General features: G+C 38.6%; 1 protein-coding gene across 1 annotated transcript in view; it reads left to right on the top strand.

Annotated features, from left to right (window-relative positions):
• LHX5 (LIM homeobox 5) overlaps window positions 1–14,264 on the top strand; it is a 32,655-nt gene extending 18,391 nt beyond the window's left edge. The window contains exons 4-5 of the mRNA XM_069964115.1: window positions 8,565–8,730; window positions 13,894–14,264. Coding sequence (XP_069820216.1) covers window positions 8,565–8,730; window positions 13,894–14,264 — 537 coding nt within the window. The remainder of the gene's footprint in view (window positions 1–8,564; window positions 8,731–13,893) is intronic.
• Window positions 14,265–18,209: the final 3,945 nt, after the last annotated feature.

Genomic DNA, 18,209 nt, shown 5'->3' with positions numbered 1-18,209 from the left:
TCATTGGCCATTAACAGTCATAAGTGATAATGAGTCTTTTGTAGTGCCCATTCATGACTTACCGCTGCTTTATTATTGGCGACATCACACAAAGCCAATATGATATGCCGCTAATATTCCCACTGGTGATGAATTGTCTGTAATATATATAGACCACGTGCTTGTGTAAGTCTTAAAAAATGAATTGCCTCAAGCAAATGGTGAACCGTGGCCTATCCCTGCTCTAAGAGATGGGAGGAAGGATAATTACACACAATATCTAAAATGTCAGGAAAATCATTTCTTTTAATTATTTTTTAATTATTCTAAATTTTGCCTGATATGGTAGAATGGGGTACATATAAAATAGCAACACTAATATACAACATTCTATAAACCCATTTGATAATCCAGAACTTTAAAATAAGCTTCACTCCCTTAAAGGAGAAGTTTGGCAAAAAATTTTATTAAAGTATTGTATTGCCCCCCAAAAGTTATACAAATCACCAATATACACTTATTACTGGAAATACACATAAAGTGCTTTTTTCCCTGCACTTACTACTGCATCAAGGCTTCACTTCCTGGATAACATGGTGATGTCACTTCCTGGATAACATGGTGATGTCACTTCCTGGATAACATGGTGATGTTACAACCCGACTCCCAGAGTTGTGTGGGCTGTGGCTGCTGGAGAGGATGATGGTAGAGGGATGCTCAGTGTCCCTCCAGTGCCCTGTGTCCCTCAGTGTCCCCCTGCCATCATCCTCTCCAGCAGCCACAGCCCGCACAGCTCTGGGCGTGACATCTCCATGTTATCCAGGAAGTGACATCACCATGTTATCCAGGAAGTGACATCACCATGTTATCCAGGAAGTGAAGCCTTGATGCAGTAGTAAGTGCAGGAAGAAAACACTCTATGTGCATTTCCCAAAATAAGTGTATATTAATGATTTGTATAACTTTTGGGGGGCAATACAATACTTTAATAAAAATTTTCGCGGGACTTCTCCTTTAAGTCGGGCATCCACTAGGCCTGACAGGACAGAATTTTTGTTTTCTTTTTGAGCAATATAAATATTTTGTAGTGCAGGCACTAAAGATATACTCACCTGCCCTGATCCCCTGCAGCTTCTGTTGCAACATCTCCAGATCACCGCCGCTGTCAGCTTCTGATGATCAATGGGCTCAGTGGGCATTTCTTGCATGAACAAAACATTATTGGCAGCAGTGTGGATCGGGAGACAACATACCTCCAGCTGCAGGGGATTGGGAAAGGTGAGTATGACTTCATTTTACTACTGCACTGTAAAATGTTTATTTTGCACAAAAAAAAAACCCTTTAATACTTTAAAACTAACATATTGAATCTGTTTATCAAATGTTTTTTCATTGTGCCTATGTGGACATTCATAGATTGTATTCACTAGGCTAAAACATGTTAAACAGAAAATATAACTCTAAAAAGTAAAAGTTATTTTTACTTATTTAAAGGGAAATCCAGTGAAATTAAATTGTTTTCAAATCAACTGGTGTCATAAAGTTATACAGATTTGTAAATTACTTCTATTCAAAAAATTCAAGTTTTCCAGTACTTACCAGCAGCTATATGCCCTGCAGGAAGTGGTGTATTCTTTCTAGTCTGACACAGTTCTCTCTGCTGCCATCTCTGTCCGTGACAGGAACTGTCCAGAGCAGGAGCAAATTCCCATAACAAATTCTACTGCTCTGGACAGTTCCTGTCATAAACAGAGGTGGCAGCAGAGAGCACTTTGTCAGACTGGAAAGAATACACCACTTCCTGCAGGACATACAGCAGCTGATAAGTACTGGAAGACTGGAGATTTTGAAATAAAAGTAATTTACAAACTTGTATAACTATTTGACACCAGTTGATTTGAAAACAATTTTACTCCTTTAAGTAGTATGACATTTAATATATTATTTTTAAAATGAGTAGTGGGGAAAATTAATGAGAAACTATATTTAGGCACCTTCCCATAAGGTTTAAGATTTGGCTTTATACTTTACTGACATACTAGCGGGATTTTCCACGTAGCAGGTAAAAAAAAATCTTAAAAACTAAATACATCAGATTTCCATCTGTTTAATCAGGATTTATAAACTGCTTAAAAAATCCCTGATGCAAAGTGATATTACGCTATGAACTTGTTGTCCAATCATTTTAGATCAGTTGTTAATTGAAAACTAAGAGGAGATAAAAATACATAAAAATAAATGCTGGTGTGAATACAGCCCAAAGTGCTACCAGGGAATATAAATGACTAACATTTTGCAGAATCTGCAATTAACAGGACAGTTAATTTAAGGAAACTAAGCAAATAAGTGCCGCAATCTCCATGTTTTATCTTGTCCTATTCCTAATGCCAGGTGTACATACATATGAAATGGCCAAGCTTGATTTTTTTTCTTTTTAGTTACGGTACATTTTTTATGTGGGTCTTTTTAATTTTCTGTAGCTTTTTTTTTTTTTTTTTTTTTACAAAGCTCAATACTTTTTTTTTTTTTTTTTCAAGTCCCTGCCTATTATTTAGTTTGAAAAAAAGATTGGTGTTTTTTAATCCTCATTTCACCGGCAAAAGAGTGAGGTCCTTCCCTTGTCTCTCAGACGGGGGTCCCCATTCATCGCCCTGAAAGAGTTGTAATCCGGATCCTATAAGCCCTTTAGAGGGGCTTGTACAGGATATGATGCTTTTGATAAAGTGGTTTTCGTGTTTGATGGTTTTCATGTTCCTTCTCTTGCGGCTTATCCCAGTAAGAATTCCTCCAAAGTTCTCAGTAATCCCTCATCTTAGGGGTGGGACGCCATGACAGAACCAAACTCAAGGGATGAGCTGTAGACCTGTGGTTTTCAAATGCCATCACCATTTCACTGCACTAAGACTATCAGTGAGGTTGTAATTACCTTATCCTCTGCAATGACATCTCACTCCGTTTCATACAGTCTTTTCCACAAGTGCTTGAGTAAGCAACGCATACTGAACCATCATAGTCCTTGTATGTAAGTTTATTGCGGATGCCTTTTCTACAAACTACATAGTGCCACTAGTTATAAATTTTGGTGCTTGATTGGTTGACAATGAGACCAGGTTGACACAAAAGTAAAATTACTGGAAAAATACGGCTGTAAAATAAGGCTTTGCTCCCACGTCGGGATTTAAGCGTGAAATAACGGCTGTCTATTGATAATGGCTGCCGCAAATAACGATCATGATCACTATTTCTGTCCGTTATTACAAAAAGATGACAACTTTTTGCAGTTAAATCACGGCCAATTCCCATAGTGGGAGTATAGCCTGATAGTTTGCTATATTAAAATCTTTGGAAAAAAAAGTCCATCTGTGCACATATTGTTAAAAAAACACAATGTTTGCATGCGCGGTTGTTTTCTATATATTATTACGTAAGGGGAAAAAAAACAGTTTTTCCTCTTATTTTACAGCCGTATTTTGCTTATATTTTACTATGATCATGTTCCGCTCACAGTCTATTAGTGATCCTTTTAATACTATTACTATATATCCCTCTTTAAAGTTCTGTAAATTGGATGTTTTTATGTGATATACATTTATAAGCATATTGACCTGTTTTTTTGTGACATGTATACACTAGTGCTAGCAAGCTAGGTAAACATAAGTGGATGTACGGCAATTATTCCTTTTTATTAGCATAGCCCAAATGTGGTAAGCAGGCTGTACAGATAGGATTTATGTATTCATGTCAGGTCCCTGTCCCAATGGAGCTTACTATCTAATTTTCATAGCACAGGCAAATAAACACACAGGGGTCAATTTCATAGGAAGCCAATTAACCTGCCGCTGTGGTTTTTGGATTGTGGGAGGCAACCAGAGTGTCTAGAGATGACCCATGCAAATATGAGGTCGTTCATTCAACCTGCATGCAGATGGTGCCTGATTCGGAATTAATAAGAAGATCCCACCAACACAAGGCAGCAAAGCCAACCATTGTGCCACCGCGTTGGAGACAGATAGTTGAAAAATAATTACAAGCTTGGCAATTTTTTGGGGTCATAATTGTACTGCCACTAACCTTTCAAAGGAATCAAATATTCCTATTGGCAAAGGGCGCTGTTACTCAACTCTTGGTAAACCAACTATGAGAGTCTTTTTTTCATAAATACTAAGTCGTACATTCTTTATTATATGTTCTGTTTGATATTATTAATGGAAAGGTATCATAAAAAGAAAAAAACAAAACAGCAGCACAATTTTCCTTTGCAAAAAAGAAACCAAAGAGCATAGTGCTGCATTTTTTCTTTCCCCTTCAATCTTTGTAAAGAGTACCCGATGGTTGGAACTAGTGTTAAGCGAACTTTCCGAGTTCATCAACATTTGTCCAAACCCGAACACTCAGCATTTGTCTTCTGGTGGCTGGAGAAGTTGGATGCAGCTCTCGGGAGTCCATGTTTCTAAGGACTCTGTAGGGCATCATCCAACTTTTTCAGCCACTGGGAGTCAAATTCCGAGAGTTTGGGTTTGGATGAACCTGAAAGTTTAGCAAGTTAACTCAATACTAGTTAGAACCTGATATTGCTTTCCCCATATAAAGACTGCCATTTATCTGAATAGACAGCTAATGGTGGGGCTGCAGTTTTTTAAAGTACACATAGAAGTATCATTATAGAAGTATCATTATTGTTAGGTTCGATCGAACCTTCTCGAACCTTCTCGAACCTTCGTAATTTGATTCCCGATGCCTTCTTGTTCCGTGGGGAAGGTGGAGCAAGCCCGAGGACCACCTGGAAACGGAACGGGAAGGCATCGGGGATCAAATGACGAAGGTTCGAGTTCGATCGAACCTAACAATTCCGGATGTTCAATCATCTCCAATCATTATCAGCAGATATGCGAACATTTAGTTTTCATGAATTTCTGAACATTCATGCCACTGAATATTTAACACACAATATTACTATTTTACAGAGTGTTCTTCTGTTGGGTGTACCATCAACACATTTTACCCGTTTCCTCCTGAAATGTTCCTATTTTATAACCAGTTATTAGAAAATTGGTGGTCCTTTTTTGCCCACACCCCTCTTTTTATAATTTAGCCCTAAGTTAACCAGTAATGAACACTTTTTTTCTGGATGACCAGAAAGACATTTTCAGTGCATGTCTGCTTAAAAGGACATCCGAAGACCCATTAAACATTAATTGTATAATTATAACTCATAACCTTCACTCATCTCCGGCACAAGCTATTTTGATGAAAATTCCCCACCTAATCCGATAAGGTGGGATGTGCCTGAGTACTTTTATTAGATTGGGTTGATTATCGCCCACACAGTTCTATGGAGTTTTTTATGTGATCACTTATCTCTTTTGGTAGGACTAGTACCACATAAAAGGAATATTTCCTTCTCTTGTTGAAAAGCTGTATGATGATTCAGTGGTGTGGACACTGCAATATAAATTTAATGCTGTTGTTGTGTTGCCGTTTGGTACTTGCACACTGCTACTAGTGGCAGCACTTAAAGTGGTTGTCCGGTCATTTTTTAACATGCTGGTGCATATAAAATAAACATGTTATGACTGAGCTACCTCGGTGTCCTCCTCTGGTGTCGCGGGTGTCCCACTCTGACTGTAGAGCCTCCACTTCCGAGACAAAATTGTCTTGGAAGTGACAGCCCACTATGCCAATCACTCCTGTCTCGGAAGTGGAGGCTCTGCAGTCAGCAATGGCCACCGGCCACACTGCAACCGAACACCGGGGGAGCACAGAGAGGTAAGCATAGGATGCTTATTCTTTTATATGCACCAGCAGCAGTATTTTAAAAAATGGCCAACACTGGACAACCTCTTTAAAGGGAATCTGCCAGAACCACAAGTTATCACAGTGGTGGTTTCTGCCTGCCCACCGGCCTTGAGTGATAAATATTGCTCTATACCCAAACATAAAAGTAATGACAGGTTCCCTTTAAATATGCAATATGTCATAGCCAGCCATTAATAAGACAAAGGCCTTTTGACCTCTATAACCGCAATAGTTTTTGTGTTGCCTGGACTAGATAGATATATGGTATCTATATGAAAGCCAATCTCCAGTAGTTTATTGTTACAATTATTACATTACCAAGGGGCCCCAACTCAATGTCCAATACTTGTGCCAACTGTAACGACATCTGGAATGTCATCGTCCTTTGAGGAAGAACAGATTACAGTTTTTCTAGCTTATCCCTGTAATGATATTAAGAATTGGCCTGGAATCTACTTCATGCAACCAGCTTAGGACACCAATAAAGAATTATAACCCCCACACTATTTCCCCATTCACTGGCAATTTAGTAAAGCATATAACAAATACAAAAACAAATTTAATGCTAATGCAGTAGAGCATTGTTCTTCAAGGGTGAGACATCAACCACTTGTGGACGAGGCACAGCTGGCACGGCGGCTTTGATCATATGTTGCACAGGGTTTTCCATGGTTGCATCAATCTCTTTTTTTAACAACATACCTGACTCATTGTCTGCTTTTATTAACGTCTTTCTGGGTTGACTTGACAATTTTAAAGATAAACCAACCAATTCTGGACTACAACCCAGTATATGGAAAGAAATAACAAAGAAATAAAGATAAAGCTCATAAGTCCCAATCACCATTTTTGTAATTTCCAAAGAAAACTAGGACTTTGATATCTGGAATCCTGTTACGTACGAAAACCCCAACCAAGTGTCAGATCTGTTGTCCTACAGATACCAATTAAATTTCATTGGTGTTCGTTGGGTTCCGCTGTTATGTCAGTTATTATTATGAGAAAAATACTACTGAGTAGGTAATCCGTGTAGAAAGTTCCTTAATGGGGCTTCCACACATACGGGAACATAGCCTTGGTTATTTAAAAGGGGTTATCCAGCACTACAAAAACATGGCCACTTTTCCCCCTACTGTTGTCTCCAGTTCAGGTGCGGTTTGCAATTAAGCTCCATTTACTTCAATGGAACCCAAACTGGAGACAACAGTAGGGGGAAAGTGGCCATGTTTTTGTGGCGCTGGATAACCCCTTTAAATACTAAGTCCATCTAGTCATCCCATAATCAAAGCTGCCCTGTGAGAAGTCATACCTCCAAACTTGAAGGTGGTTCTCCTTGGTCACCATACTGAAAAATAATCCTTATAAACACTATATTCTCCATCAAATATCCCAATGTATTTCAAAAAAATTCCTCGGGAACAATACTTGTCGATATGAGTCAGAGAAAATTTTCCTTAGTTGTCCTATTCTCTGCATGTACATATTATTATGCTAAACATCTCATCCAGATCTTTATGTTAGGCCTATAAATTTAGGTTTACTACTAGGATATAGTGTACATCATCCATTCCCATGCCACTATTGCTATGCTCCGTTAGTCAGTGACCTTGTATGGACCACTGGAGTGTGATGTCACCTAGTCCTTAATCATATTGACAAGATGACAAGAAGCTGTGTGTTAGGGGGTTTTCAGAACGGAAACATAAAATTCACCGCAGAGGCTACAGCAAAGTCTTAATATAACAATAAGAAAAAAAAATTGAATGTATAAATAATCTTTACAAAGACGTGTACTCAAGTATTTAATATGTATACTTTTTTTCCCCATGATCTCCTGGTCTTCTGTGTATTTAAATGGTTTAAGTAATTAGTTCTGTATGTAAAGTCAATGATACTCGGCCATTGGGGATATCTGAAGGGCTAGCTGTAATAGATCTGAAATTATGTCATCAAAATACTGGCTTGTCTTCAATCTTTTTTTTTTTCTTTTTTTAACTGTATTTTTATTTTTATATAAACATAAAATAACAGTGCATCAAAAGTTCCCCAGATTAGGGGCAAAATTGCCTTGAGTCATGTTATTGGGAATAATGTCTTGAAATTTTGGTTGTCAAGGAATTTTAAATTAACCAAATTTTTAATGTACATGTTGCCACCAGTCACTAGCCTCAGTGTTCTCATGTTGTACATACAGACATGCCCACTAACGCCAGTGATTGGCCATGTCAACACGATTTGCGGCCGTCATTGCTGATGGCCATTGAAAAGACATCCATTATTTGCCGATGATGACCGTCTCCAATGATCTCGATTGCTGCAAAATCCCGTTGCGTAAACATGTGGTCACCTGAATATACATTTTTTTTCTACTTTATTTATAAGAATGTATCCCCTACATTTGTTTTTACGGGTTAGAGCTGGATATATATGGGGGCAACCATCTTGCCTAAGCTGTTTTTTTAACAGCATTTAGTTACATGCTTTTTGGCAAGCCCTTATGGACACCTTCAGACTTAATTCTTTGTATGGGACACATTTGTGAGCATGCTCTGTGGCCTCATTCCGCAGGAGAGGCATCGTTGCCCAGCAGACCTTGTGCAGCTGGCCACTATCTCAGAGAAATTGTTTGCAGAATTTTTCACTATCTGTACCCTTAAAGGGTAACGCTTTCTCCTATCTTTTAAAGTATTTCAAGCATTAATCCATTTTTTTTTGTTGGTTATACCAGTAACTTTACTAGTTACTATCTGGCTAACTTTGTAATTTCTGCTTATCTTTCTTCATTACAGGTTTGGTTTCAAAATAGGAGATCCAAGGAGAGAAGAATGAAACAACTCAGTGCTTTAGGTGCTAGAAGACATGCTTTCTTCAGAAGCCCAAGACGAATGAGGCCATTAGGCGGAAGGCTTGATGAGTCAGATATTCTTGGGTCTGGCCCTTACAGCTACTATGGAGGTAACCTACAGACTGAGTGTGATGTACCTTTAGACAGATGCTCAGCTGACTGGGACGCCACCTGTGAGATGGAAGGCAGTATTGATCCTTACTGGTGAAAACCAAAGTTGGAATTTGGATATGAAGTTATGTCAGACCGGATCACACATTATTTTACACAATGTTGACGTTTCTGTAATTAATTTGTTCGCATTTGTGTTGATTTTTTTTATATATAAATAAAGTATATAGCATGTTTTTTATGGAAGGAGAGTATTTGTTCAAGAACCCTTGGGGAAACTGGATTCATACCTCACATTCATCCCTTACACAAACTCACTAGCACATGCAACCTTGGTTATTTCCATTTACCTTTACATTCAACTTACTCCAAGGCCCTAAGGCTGCCTGGAAAACCTAGCTACTGCCAGAGGCTGTATCCATGTTTTCCAGGACTCCCTAGGGCTGCATCCAACTTCTTCAAATGCCAAGACTTCCAAGTTCGGAGAGACTCAAGCGTGCTCATCTCTATTCATGACCCCTCAAAAAAAAGAGACATTCACACATCCATAGTGCAATACGAAAATTCTTAGGGCCCAATTACACGGAGTGATAACCGGCTGAATCGGCCCGATACAGCCGATTATCGCTCAGTGTGATAGAAACAATGATCAGCTGATTAAACGATCATTGGCTAATTGTTTCTTTAGGCCAAAACCTAAAATCATTGGGCGTCGACCGTGCATCGCTACGTGTAATAGCAATGCATGGCCAACAGCTGACAATTCTACAAGCAGTATACATTACCCATCCAGGCTCCAGGGCTCCTCTTGCGCTCTGCTTCCTCCCTGGTCCTGTGCACTACAGCTTTAGACAGGCCGCTCAGCCAATCACTAGCCGCACCGGCCTTGGCCAATGATTGGCTGAACGGCCTCTCAGCCCAGACAGGCGGCTCTGCAGCTTCAGGGCGGGGGATCGGGGAGGGAGCAGAGCGCAGGGGGAGCCCTGGAGCGTGGATGGGTAATGTGTACAGTGTTTGGGCAAGGGCTGCAAGGTCAATGGTAACGATGTCCGTGCAGCCCTTGCTAAACGATTATCGGCCCGTGCAATAGGCCCAGTAAACAAGCGACGACCTAGCAGAACAGCACTTGTTTACAGTATTCATCGGGCCCCCATCGGGGACCCTTAGTTAAAAAATTAATTAACTAGAAGCTTCAGTAGAATGGGTTTACCGGAATACAACCCAATATAACGTCCAGTGCTGAAACATTTGCCTCTCTGACAATGGCGTTAGCTCCATGTTCTCCTCATGCGTGACCAAAAGCGTACAAATATGTTTAATCTGTTTTTCGCTTGTGGCACCACTGGACTCCATGCCAAGCTCTACACAGATTAAACTTACCCAATCTCTTTAACCCCTCTTTTTTTTTTTTTAACAAAAAGGTCAATAAGAAAACTCATATTTTATTTAAGATGTATGACATTCCTTGTGTTGACCCCTATCAGTGCCTATTTAAGGAATAGTAAAGGATTTTAGTTTTCTTTATCCCTAAAATACCTTTGCCCTACCCAGAAACCTCATTTTCAAAGATTAAATGATTGCAAAGCCTCCAAGAGAAGGATTTTCGCAAGGTTTCTTCCTGAGGTCTCTTTAATCTCCTTTTCCCTCTCAATCCTCTAACCACCATCACCACCTCCGCCTCTTACTGCAGTCATCACCTCTTAAAGGTCTCCTTCTATCTTCCACTAAACTTTTACTTGTGCGGCAAGTAGAAAGTAAAAGAGATGTGTCATTGTAGAGGTGACATGCCCCCTCAGGGTTTCCCCCACTATGTGCTCCCCACCTTTCTGCTCTCCCCTCTCTACCTCCCCCTTCTTACTCTCCCCTCACTCTCTCCATCTCTCTCTCTCTCTGTAGTGTTGTAGGGGACAATAGCACAGCTGCTTTCTTTGTACCTTATTCAGACAACAGTTGTTCCAATTACCTTCACATTCTTTGAACATATGGAGGGTGATTGGAAGAGAACAGGGTACCCTGCCTTTCTCTGTTTGTTTTCTCCTTCCTCTGATTCACAATTTACCCATTGCAATTATTATGTGTGTCATGTGCCCCTGAATCCGAGACATAAATAATAATCTGAGAGTAGGAAAATGCAGCCGCAGATTATATCAGTTTTATTCTTTTCATATATTTCACTTACCCTTTCTATGCCTTCTCTTGTCCTCCTGTGTTCTCTACACTTCCCTTATAATGTTACAACTACTTGCATTATGACCAAACACAAAGATTCAACAATGGCCATAATGTGTCTGCTCATATGGGCGGCATTCATACAGGTTACATCTAACATATCTATTGAATTAATTATATATATATATAATTATTTATGTATCTACCTGTTATCTTCATATCTATCTATCTATCTATCTATCTATCTATCTATCTATCTATCTATCTATTTATTTACATATTCTCTTCATATATATCTGTTTATTTATCTATTCATCATATTTATCAATCGATCTATTCTTCGTATCTATCAACCAACCTATTATCTTTATTTCTATCTCTTTTTATTTATTTGTCTATCTATTATCTTTCTATTCTTCTATCTATTCTTCAAACCAAACTCTCTAATCTTCATATCTATATATCTATCTGTCTACATTTTATCTTTCTTTATCTATCTCACATCTATCTATTTATCATCTATCTATCTATCTATTTATCATCTATCTATCTATCTATCTATCTATCTCCTATCTATCTATCTATCTATCTATCTATCTATCTATCTATCTATCTATTTATCTATCTATAGTCTATTTGTTATCTATCTATCTATTTATCTATCTATCTCATATCTATCTATCTATCTATCTATCTATCTATCCATTATCTTTTTATCTATCTATGTCTGTTAATGTATGTGTCTACCTATTATTCTATCTATCTATCTATCTATCTATCTATCTATCTATCTGTCCATCTTCTATCTATCTATCTATCTATCTATCTATCTATCTATCTCCTATCTATCTCCTATCTATCTCCTATCTATCTCCTATCATCTATCTATCTATCTATCTATCTATCTATCTATCTATCTATCTATCTATCTCCTATCTATCTATCTATCTATCTATCTATCTCCTATCTATCTATCTATCTATCTATCTATCTATCTATCTATCTATCTACCTACATATATTTATGTAACAGTCTATTCTACTTACCATACAGAATAAGATATTTATGTTAATATTTATACCAACATCTACATGACTATATTTCACACCAGTTAATCTGAGTAAATTTGTGTTGTTTCTTCTTCGCCTAGTTATAATATATACATTGTCAGATATCCAGCCCATCTGAGGATCCCCCACTTATATCCGTACACCTCTCCTCTCCCTCTATTACACCTTCCGCCTTCCTCCCTCACGTATATTCCTTCTTCAATCCTTTTCCACATCTGTGTCTCCCTCTCCCGATTCTCAGATTTTTTCCCTCTCGTCTATACATCTCCCCCCCCCTTCCCATGTCTTTGTGATCTGTTACAAGTTAGATGTGTCTTGTTTCTTTGAGCTGTATGAATGGGGATGTCTGTTTACCAAGAGCTGTGCATTCTGTGCCCTGAATAGATTTGTATGTCAAGAGATTACAGAATCGGTTCTTTCATTCTGAGCAAAGAGCAAAACAAAAGAATCCAAATACATGGCTTTATTCCTTCTCCTCTAGGTGATTTAGTCGCAAATTCAATTAAAAGGATACTAAATCTGACCCGTAGATCCTTTAACACAGGATCCCTTTTAGAATAGGGATATTTAAGAACCTTAAAATAAAAAAAGTATAGTTTACTCTTTTTATAATTTTTTTTTTTTTTGTTATTTAATTTTACCAAATTTTTTATAAATTTTAACATCTTAAATATTGGGTTTCCTCTATCGTCTCAATGTTTTATATTATATTATATCATTTTTATTCCATTTCAGTCCATGTTTTCATTGTGTAATAAGTAGCCTAAAAAGTAATTATTTCCCCATCTGCTCCCTCCCTGCATCTTTGTATTCTCCTCTTCCTCCTGACGCAGCCCAGCATACCCTGAACACTTAATGCCTTGCCACACTTACAAATGGGTTTCATTCTGCTAGCCGTGTGATTTATTTCTGCTAAGTGTTTGGCTTATTATTTACCATTAATTAGGCTATGAGAGCGCTGACCCGAGACAGGCTAGTATTGTGGGAGGTGTTTATCTCATTGCATCAAAGAGCGTCGTCGCTGGAAGAAATGATGCTGAACTTTGTCAACATCACATGAAGACACTTGGCCTTTTAAATGATAGATAGTAAACAAAAAGGTTACATATCGGCATCCATAAAGGGGGCTTCCCATATGCATACTGGAAAACTGCATCAACATAAACCATTGACTTTTAATGGGTATGCCACTACCATTTATTAACGGAGATTAATTTTTATTTTTGAGCATTTAATTATAGAAGAAATTTTGCAGGGCGACGTCAAGCCGTTTCCTCTTTCTGAAATTATAATTTTTTTTAAATATATATTTTAATTGTTTCTCTTTTTTTTTTTTTTTTTTTACATTTTTTTTATTAAACAGTTTTTTTTCACCTAAGTTAAAAGTTGTGAGAGAGAAAAAAAAATGAATTTCTCACCTTTCCTGTCTCGGTCTTAATTAATGCGAAGCAAGTTCTGGTTTCACAGTGGCTTCTCTCTCCTTTCATTCTTTTTGTCTTTCCTTCCACTTGTAGTTTTCATATGCTTGTCATCTGCTTTTTAATCCTATGGCGGGTTTTTTTTTTTTTTTTTTTTATCTGCAGCACTCTCTCCCGCATTGACAGAATAAATTATATATTCACAAGAAAACACACAAAAGAGCTGCTTTCTGGTGCTATCTCATGTACCACAGCCACCAAGACGAGCTTACGATTCTTCACGCTAGGCACTGCACTGTACTAACATGCGGGAAAGGCCAAATGTAGACCTTCTATAAATAAAATATGGAGGCTAGGCCTACACTATGGGCAAGTCTAAATCATTCTCTCTCAAATGTTCTTGTTGACAAAGCCATATACAATGAGATATAAGGACTAAGAAACATTGGTACAATCGTATTTTGCTCTTTTCTCAATCTATTTTCTTCTCTCTCTGTTTTTGCAGATTACCAAGGAGATTATTACGGAAGCGGGAACTATGATTTTTTTCCACATGGTCCTCCGTCCTCCCAGACACAATCCCCAGCTGATTCCAGCTACCTACAGAATTCAGGGCCTGGTTCTACCCCTCTTGGTCCTCTAGAACCACCACCACTTGCTGGCCACCACCCTTCAGAAAACCAAAGATATGCGGACATGATATCTCACCCCGATACGCCCAGTCCAGAGCCTGGCATGACAGGCTCCCTCCATCCAATATCTGGGGAAGTTTTCAGCAGTGGTCCAAGTCCTCCGTTTTCTATGTCTAGCAATAGTGGCTTTAATGGTCCTATACCCCATCAAAACCCTGACATTAATGAGGCCACAGTGTGGTAATACTTGGAAGCTTGGGGGGGGGGGGAGGGGGGATAAACTTACTCTCGTCATTGACCACTCATCAAGCGTTTGTTTTTTATTTCATCCTTTCAAAAGTAATGGGACAAAGACTTGATCCTGAATAGAGTATAAGCTGTCCTGGAGTACCTCCTGCTCTACAACACAACGCCCCATGCCGAGCTCGAAATGAACACTCCTCTGACAAAAGGGACAAAAGTAAAAAAAAAAAAAAACCAAAACGAAAAAAAAGTACAGACACAACCAAAAGCCAATTCCCTGACAGTAGACCTCCAGCCTGTCTCCTTGTATCTCGTCCTGAAATACTGGACCATTATATCAGGATAAGATTCTTCATTGGGACCAAGATGGCACTGAAACCAAAATTCACCTCCACGGCTGTTGAATAGACTGCCTCCTCCCTCTTATTGGAAAGCCAGTGAAACTACTAGTTTACCACATGGATTGGGACCAACTTTCCTACGATAACTTTCTATTATCAGTCTCTTAGGAGTCACTTCCAAAAGATGAAAAAAACCATTTAGCATTCGGATCATCAGCAAAAAGCTTCTATTCCAAATAATTTCTTTCATTTGTGTTTTGCAGTTCTTTCTAGAATTTTCTATACACAGAAGAAAAAAAAATAATACAAAATCAGACGCCAAACCTCACTGTCACTAATGGGTCATTTGTGATAAAAAAAAAAAATAATAATAATAAAAAATAAAAAAATCACTCTTCTTTCTTATGCATCAGCTGTGATGCTGGGCAGTATTTGCAGCAATAAGAAATGTTAGCAGACCTGTACATGCTAATGTGATGGATTGGATTTAGATATTGCTCCCACTTTAAGTTTTTGCATTGATTAAATTCTTAGCCGGTATTAACCCAGTGTGCTTAAGAAATGGGTGTCAAATATATAACCCTTATGTTCTTACAATCGGATGATAAAATGCGATGGAGGGGGGGGAAAAAAAAACCTTAAAAATAGTTCTAGAGGCTTAAATTGATCTGTTTGATGTATACCAACAATGTGGTGTTAGGATGTCCTCTAGTGGCAAGTTTGTAGGATTTGTCTTTCACTGGTACTAGGCAAAAGTCACCTTTATCTATTACTCATGCACCTCCAAGAAATTGTGCAAAAATATATCGTTTTTGTTTTTTTGTTTTTTTTAATAACCTCCCAACCCTCAACAAAATAATTTATGGGAGACGAGAGGAGGGGGCAGTATGGAAGCCCCTTTTGCTGTACTATAATTTGAGAAGCTTCTAAGCTTCACCTTTACTTATTTTGTATAAAGAAATGAAAAATAAAGTTACGTTTTGTGTTTCATTATTTATTGCACAATGTTCACCAGCCTTTTCCTTTCTCACACCTCCGTAGTCGCATTGTATCAGGAAATCTGTGTACTGTATGCTGTTCGCAACGCTTGTCCGGTATCTATCTCGTCGTGACTGTTAAATACGGAATTTTCACAGCAGGAAACCTTTGCTTGCTGCCAGATTGTTGAAACATTATAAAATATTATAGTATCATCATACAACCCTATTTTATATCCTATAATATATAGTTTCTACTATGTTAAAGGAAAAAGTTTAGCGAAAATCTTTTTCCTTCAAACCAACTGGTTTCAGAAAGTTATATACATTTGTAATTTACCTCTATTTAAAAATCTCAAGTCTTCCCATACTTATTAGCTGCTGCATGTCCTGCAGAAAATGTTGTTTTCTTTTCAGTGTGACACAGTGCTCTCTGCTGACATCTCCGTCCGAGACAGGAACTGTCCAGGCAGGAGAGGTTTTCTATGGGGATTTGCTGCTGCTCTGAACAGTTCCTGTCTCAGACAGAGATGGCAGCAGAGAGTACTGTGTCAGACTGAAAAGAAACCACCATTTCCTGCAGGACATACAGCAGCTGATAAGTGTGGGAAGACTTGAGATTTTTAAATAGAAGTAAATTACAAATCTACAAAACTGAAACTGAAAGAAAAAGGTACCAAGAAATTGGTATAAAAACTATCAACCAAATCAACTATCAACCAATCAAATCCTACCCCTGATCTGCCACTGCTCTCAGGAGAAAGAAACAAAGAAAGAAATCAACAAAAGTTGTGATCACAAGCAGTTTTGCAATATACTCTAATTTTTTTAAGTTTTCTATGTTTAAATCAACATTATACATATGGCCACTAGGCCATCCTGTCCCTTCCTGTCAAACTGTGCTCCATGCTCTTTCCATGACAATATTTGGTCTTTTCTCTGTTCAAAAAAAAAAGACCAAACACAGGAAGTCCCAGTCCTTTGCATGCTCAAAGGAATAGCTTGGTATTGGATGACAGCCATTCCTCAGTGCGCACAGGTCAGGACAAACCTCACTGTGTATGTATACAGCTGCTGCGTGTCCACATTCAGTAGCAGGGAATCCTGGCGGTGCTTGTATTGTATGGTCAGCTCTCCTGTCACACAGCACCAAAACCTCTGTGGCATTATACTGACTGAATTGATTGCTGCATAACAAAGAGCATTGCCTCCTGGTAAACATGCATGACTGACAATAGAATTAGTAAAAGTTAAAATAAAAGTAAAAATAAAAGTTAATTGCCCTCAGTTGATATACAACCTAAATGATGAGCATGTGAAGGACTGGGACTTCTTGTGCTTGGTCTCTTTTTTTTTCGAACAGAGAAAAGACCAAATATTGGGACAGCTGAAACATGGACTGCAGTTTTGCCATACGTATAACATTGCGTTGCTTTAAACATAGAACATGTAAAAGGATAAAATAAATAAAGCAAGTATATTGCAAAACTGCTCACAATCACAAACCCTTTTGATTTTTTGAAAAAAAAAAACTTTTATGACAGTCCTATATAATGTGAGGTGTCATGTCATTGGAAATTTGGAGGCAAACATCTTAAACCCTTACTTTCCTCAACTTTTTGTGGGGTGGCAGGCCCATTATCCCAGTGAAAGAGATCACTGCCATTAGGGAGTGTTGTGACCATGCAGGGATGGGTAATGTTAGATAGGTACTTGTGTTCCTTTACGCCAAACTGGTCATACCATGTCTTTATGGATTTAGCTTTATGTACAGGGGCATAGTCAAGCTGGATCAGTAAAGGACTTTTTGGATGCATACAAATGTCTGAATTTGCATGCTGTAGTATTAGGCTCTTCACAGGTTGCAATGTTGCAGCACCTGCTGCATCATTCATCACAAAGCAGCATGTTGTAAACACAACTCACTCTCCCTAAATGTCCCAATAAAGATGAACACGTATCTATATGACAAGGAGATGGCGATGTAGGCTGCAAGTTCTGGTCTGCGATGGCAACATCACTCAGTGGGTGTGGCTGGAGCTTAACGACAAGATCCAGCAAACCCTTCTGTGCAGTGGTGTAGCTAAGATTCACGGGGCCCCATAGCAAAAATATTTAAGGGGCCCCCTCCCCTAAGCACAACACAAAGCACTGTGCATATATGCACTTGTTTTCTATTAAAAGTACATTAAAGGTTATATAGATGTGTCTATACAATGTATTACCGTATTTGTACGGTTCTGCCACACTGGTAGCTGATAGAAATCCAGGAAGTGAAAAAAATGGCCTCTGTGCAAATCCACATTGTCTCCTGCTCCTTCTGCTATCCCCCCTTAGGAGACAAATCTTCCATGCCTCTGTCTCACATTGTGTGTGTTTGCTGAGCACAGGCTGATGATGCAGACAGGGGGCAGGGTGTGATCTCCCAGGAGGCTTGGCTGGATCCCCCAATCCCCTGAGTGATTCACTATCTCTGACCGGCCATAATATGTGCATGGGAATGAAAAGAAAAAAAATTCAAAAAGTTTTTTACTTTATTCCAATATTAGTGTTACAGGTAGAGAATACAGCGTGCTGTGTGGTGTTACAGGTAGAGAATACAGTGTACTGTGTGGTGTTACAGGTAGC

This window comes from Dendropsophus ebraccatus, chromosome 3 (genome assembly GCF_027789765.1).
Source record: "Dendropsophus ebraccatus isolate aDenEbr1 chromosome 3, aDenEbr1.pat, whole genome shotgun sequence".
In the NCBI taxonomy this organism is placed as follows: domain Eukaryota; kingdom Metazoa; phylum Chordata; class Amphibia; order Anura; family Hylidae; genus Dendropsophus; species Dendropsophus ebraccatus.
Note: the sequence above shows the minus strand (reverse complement) of the source record. Positions and strands in the feature narration are given on the sequence as shown.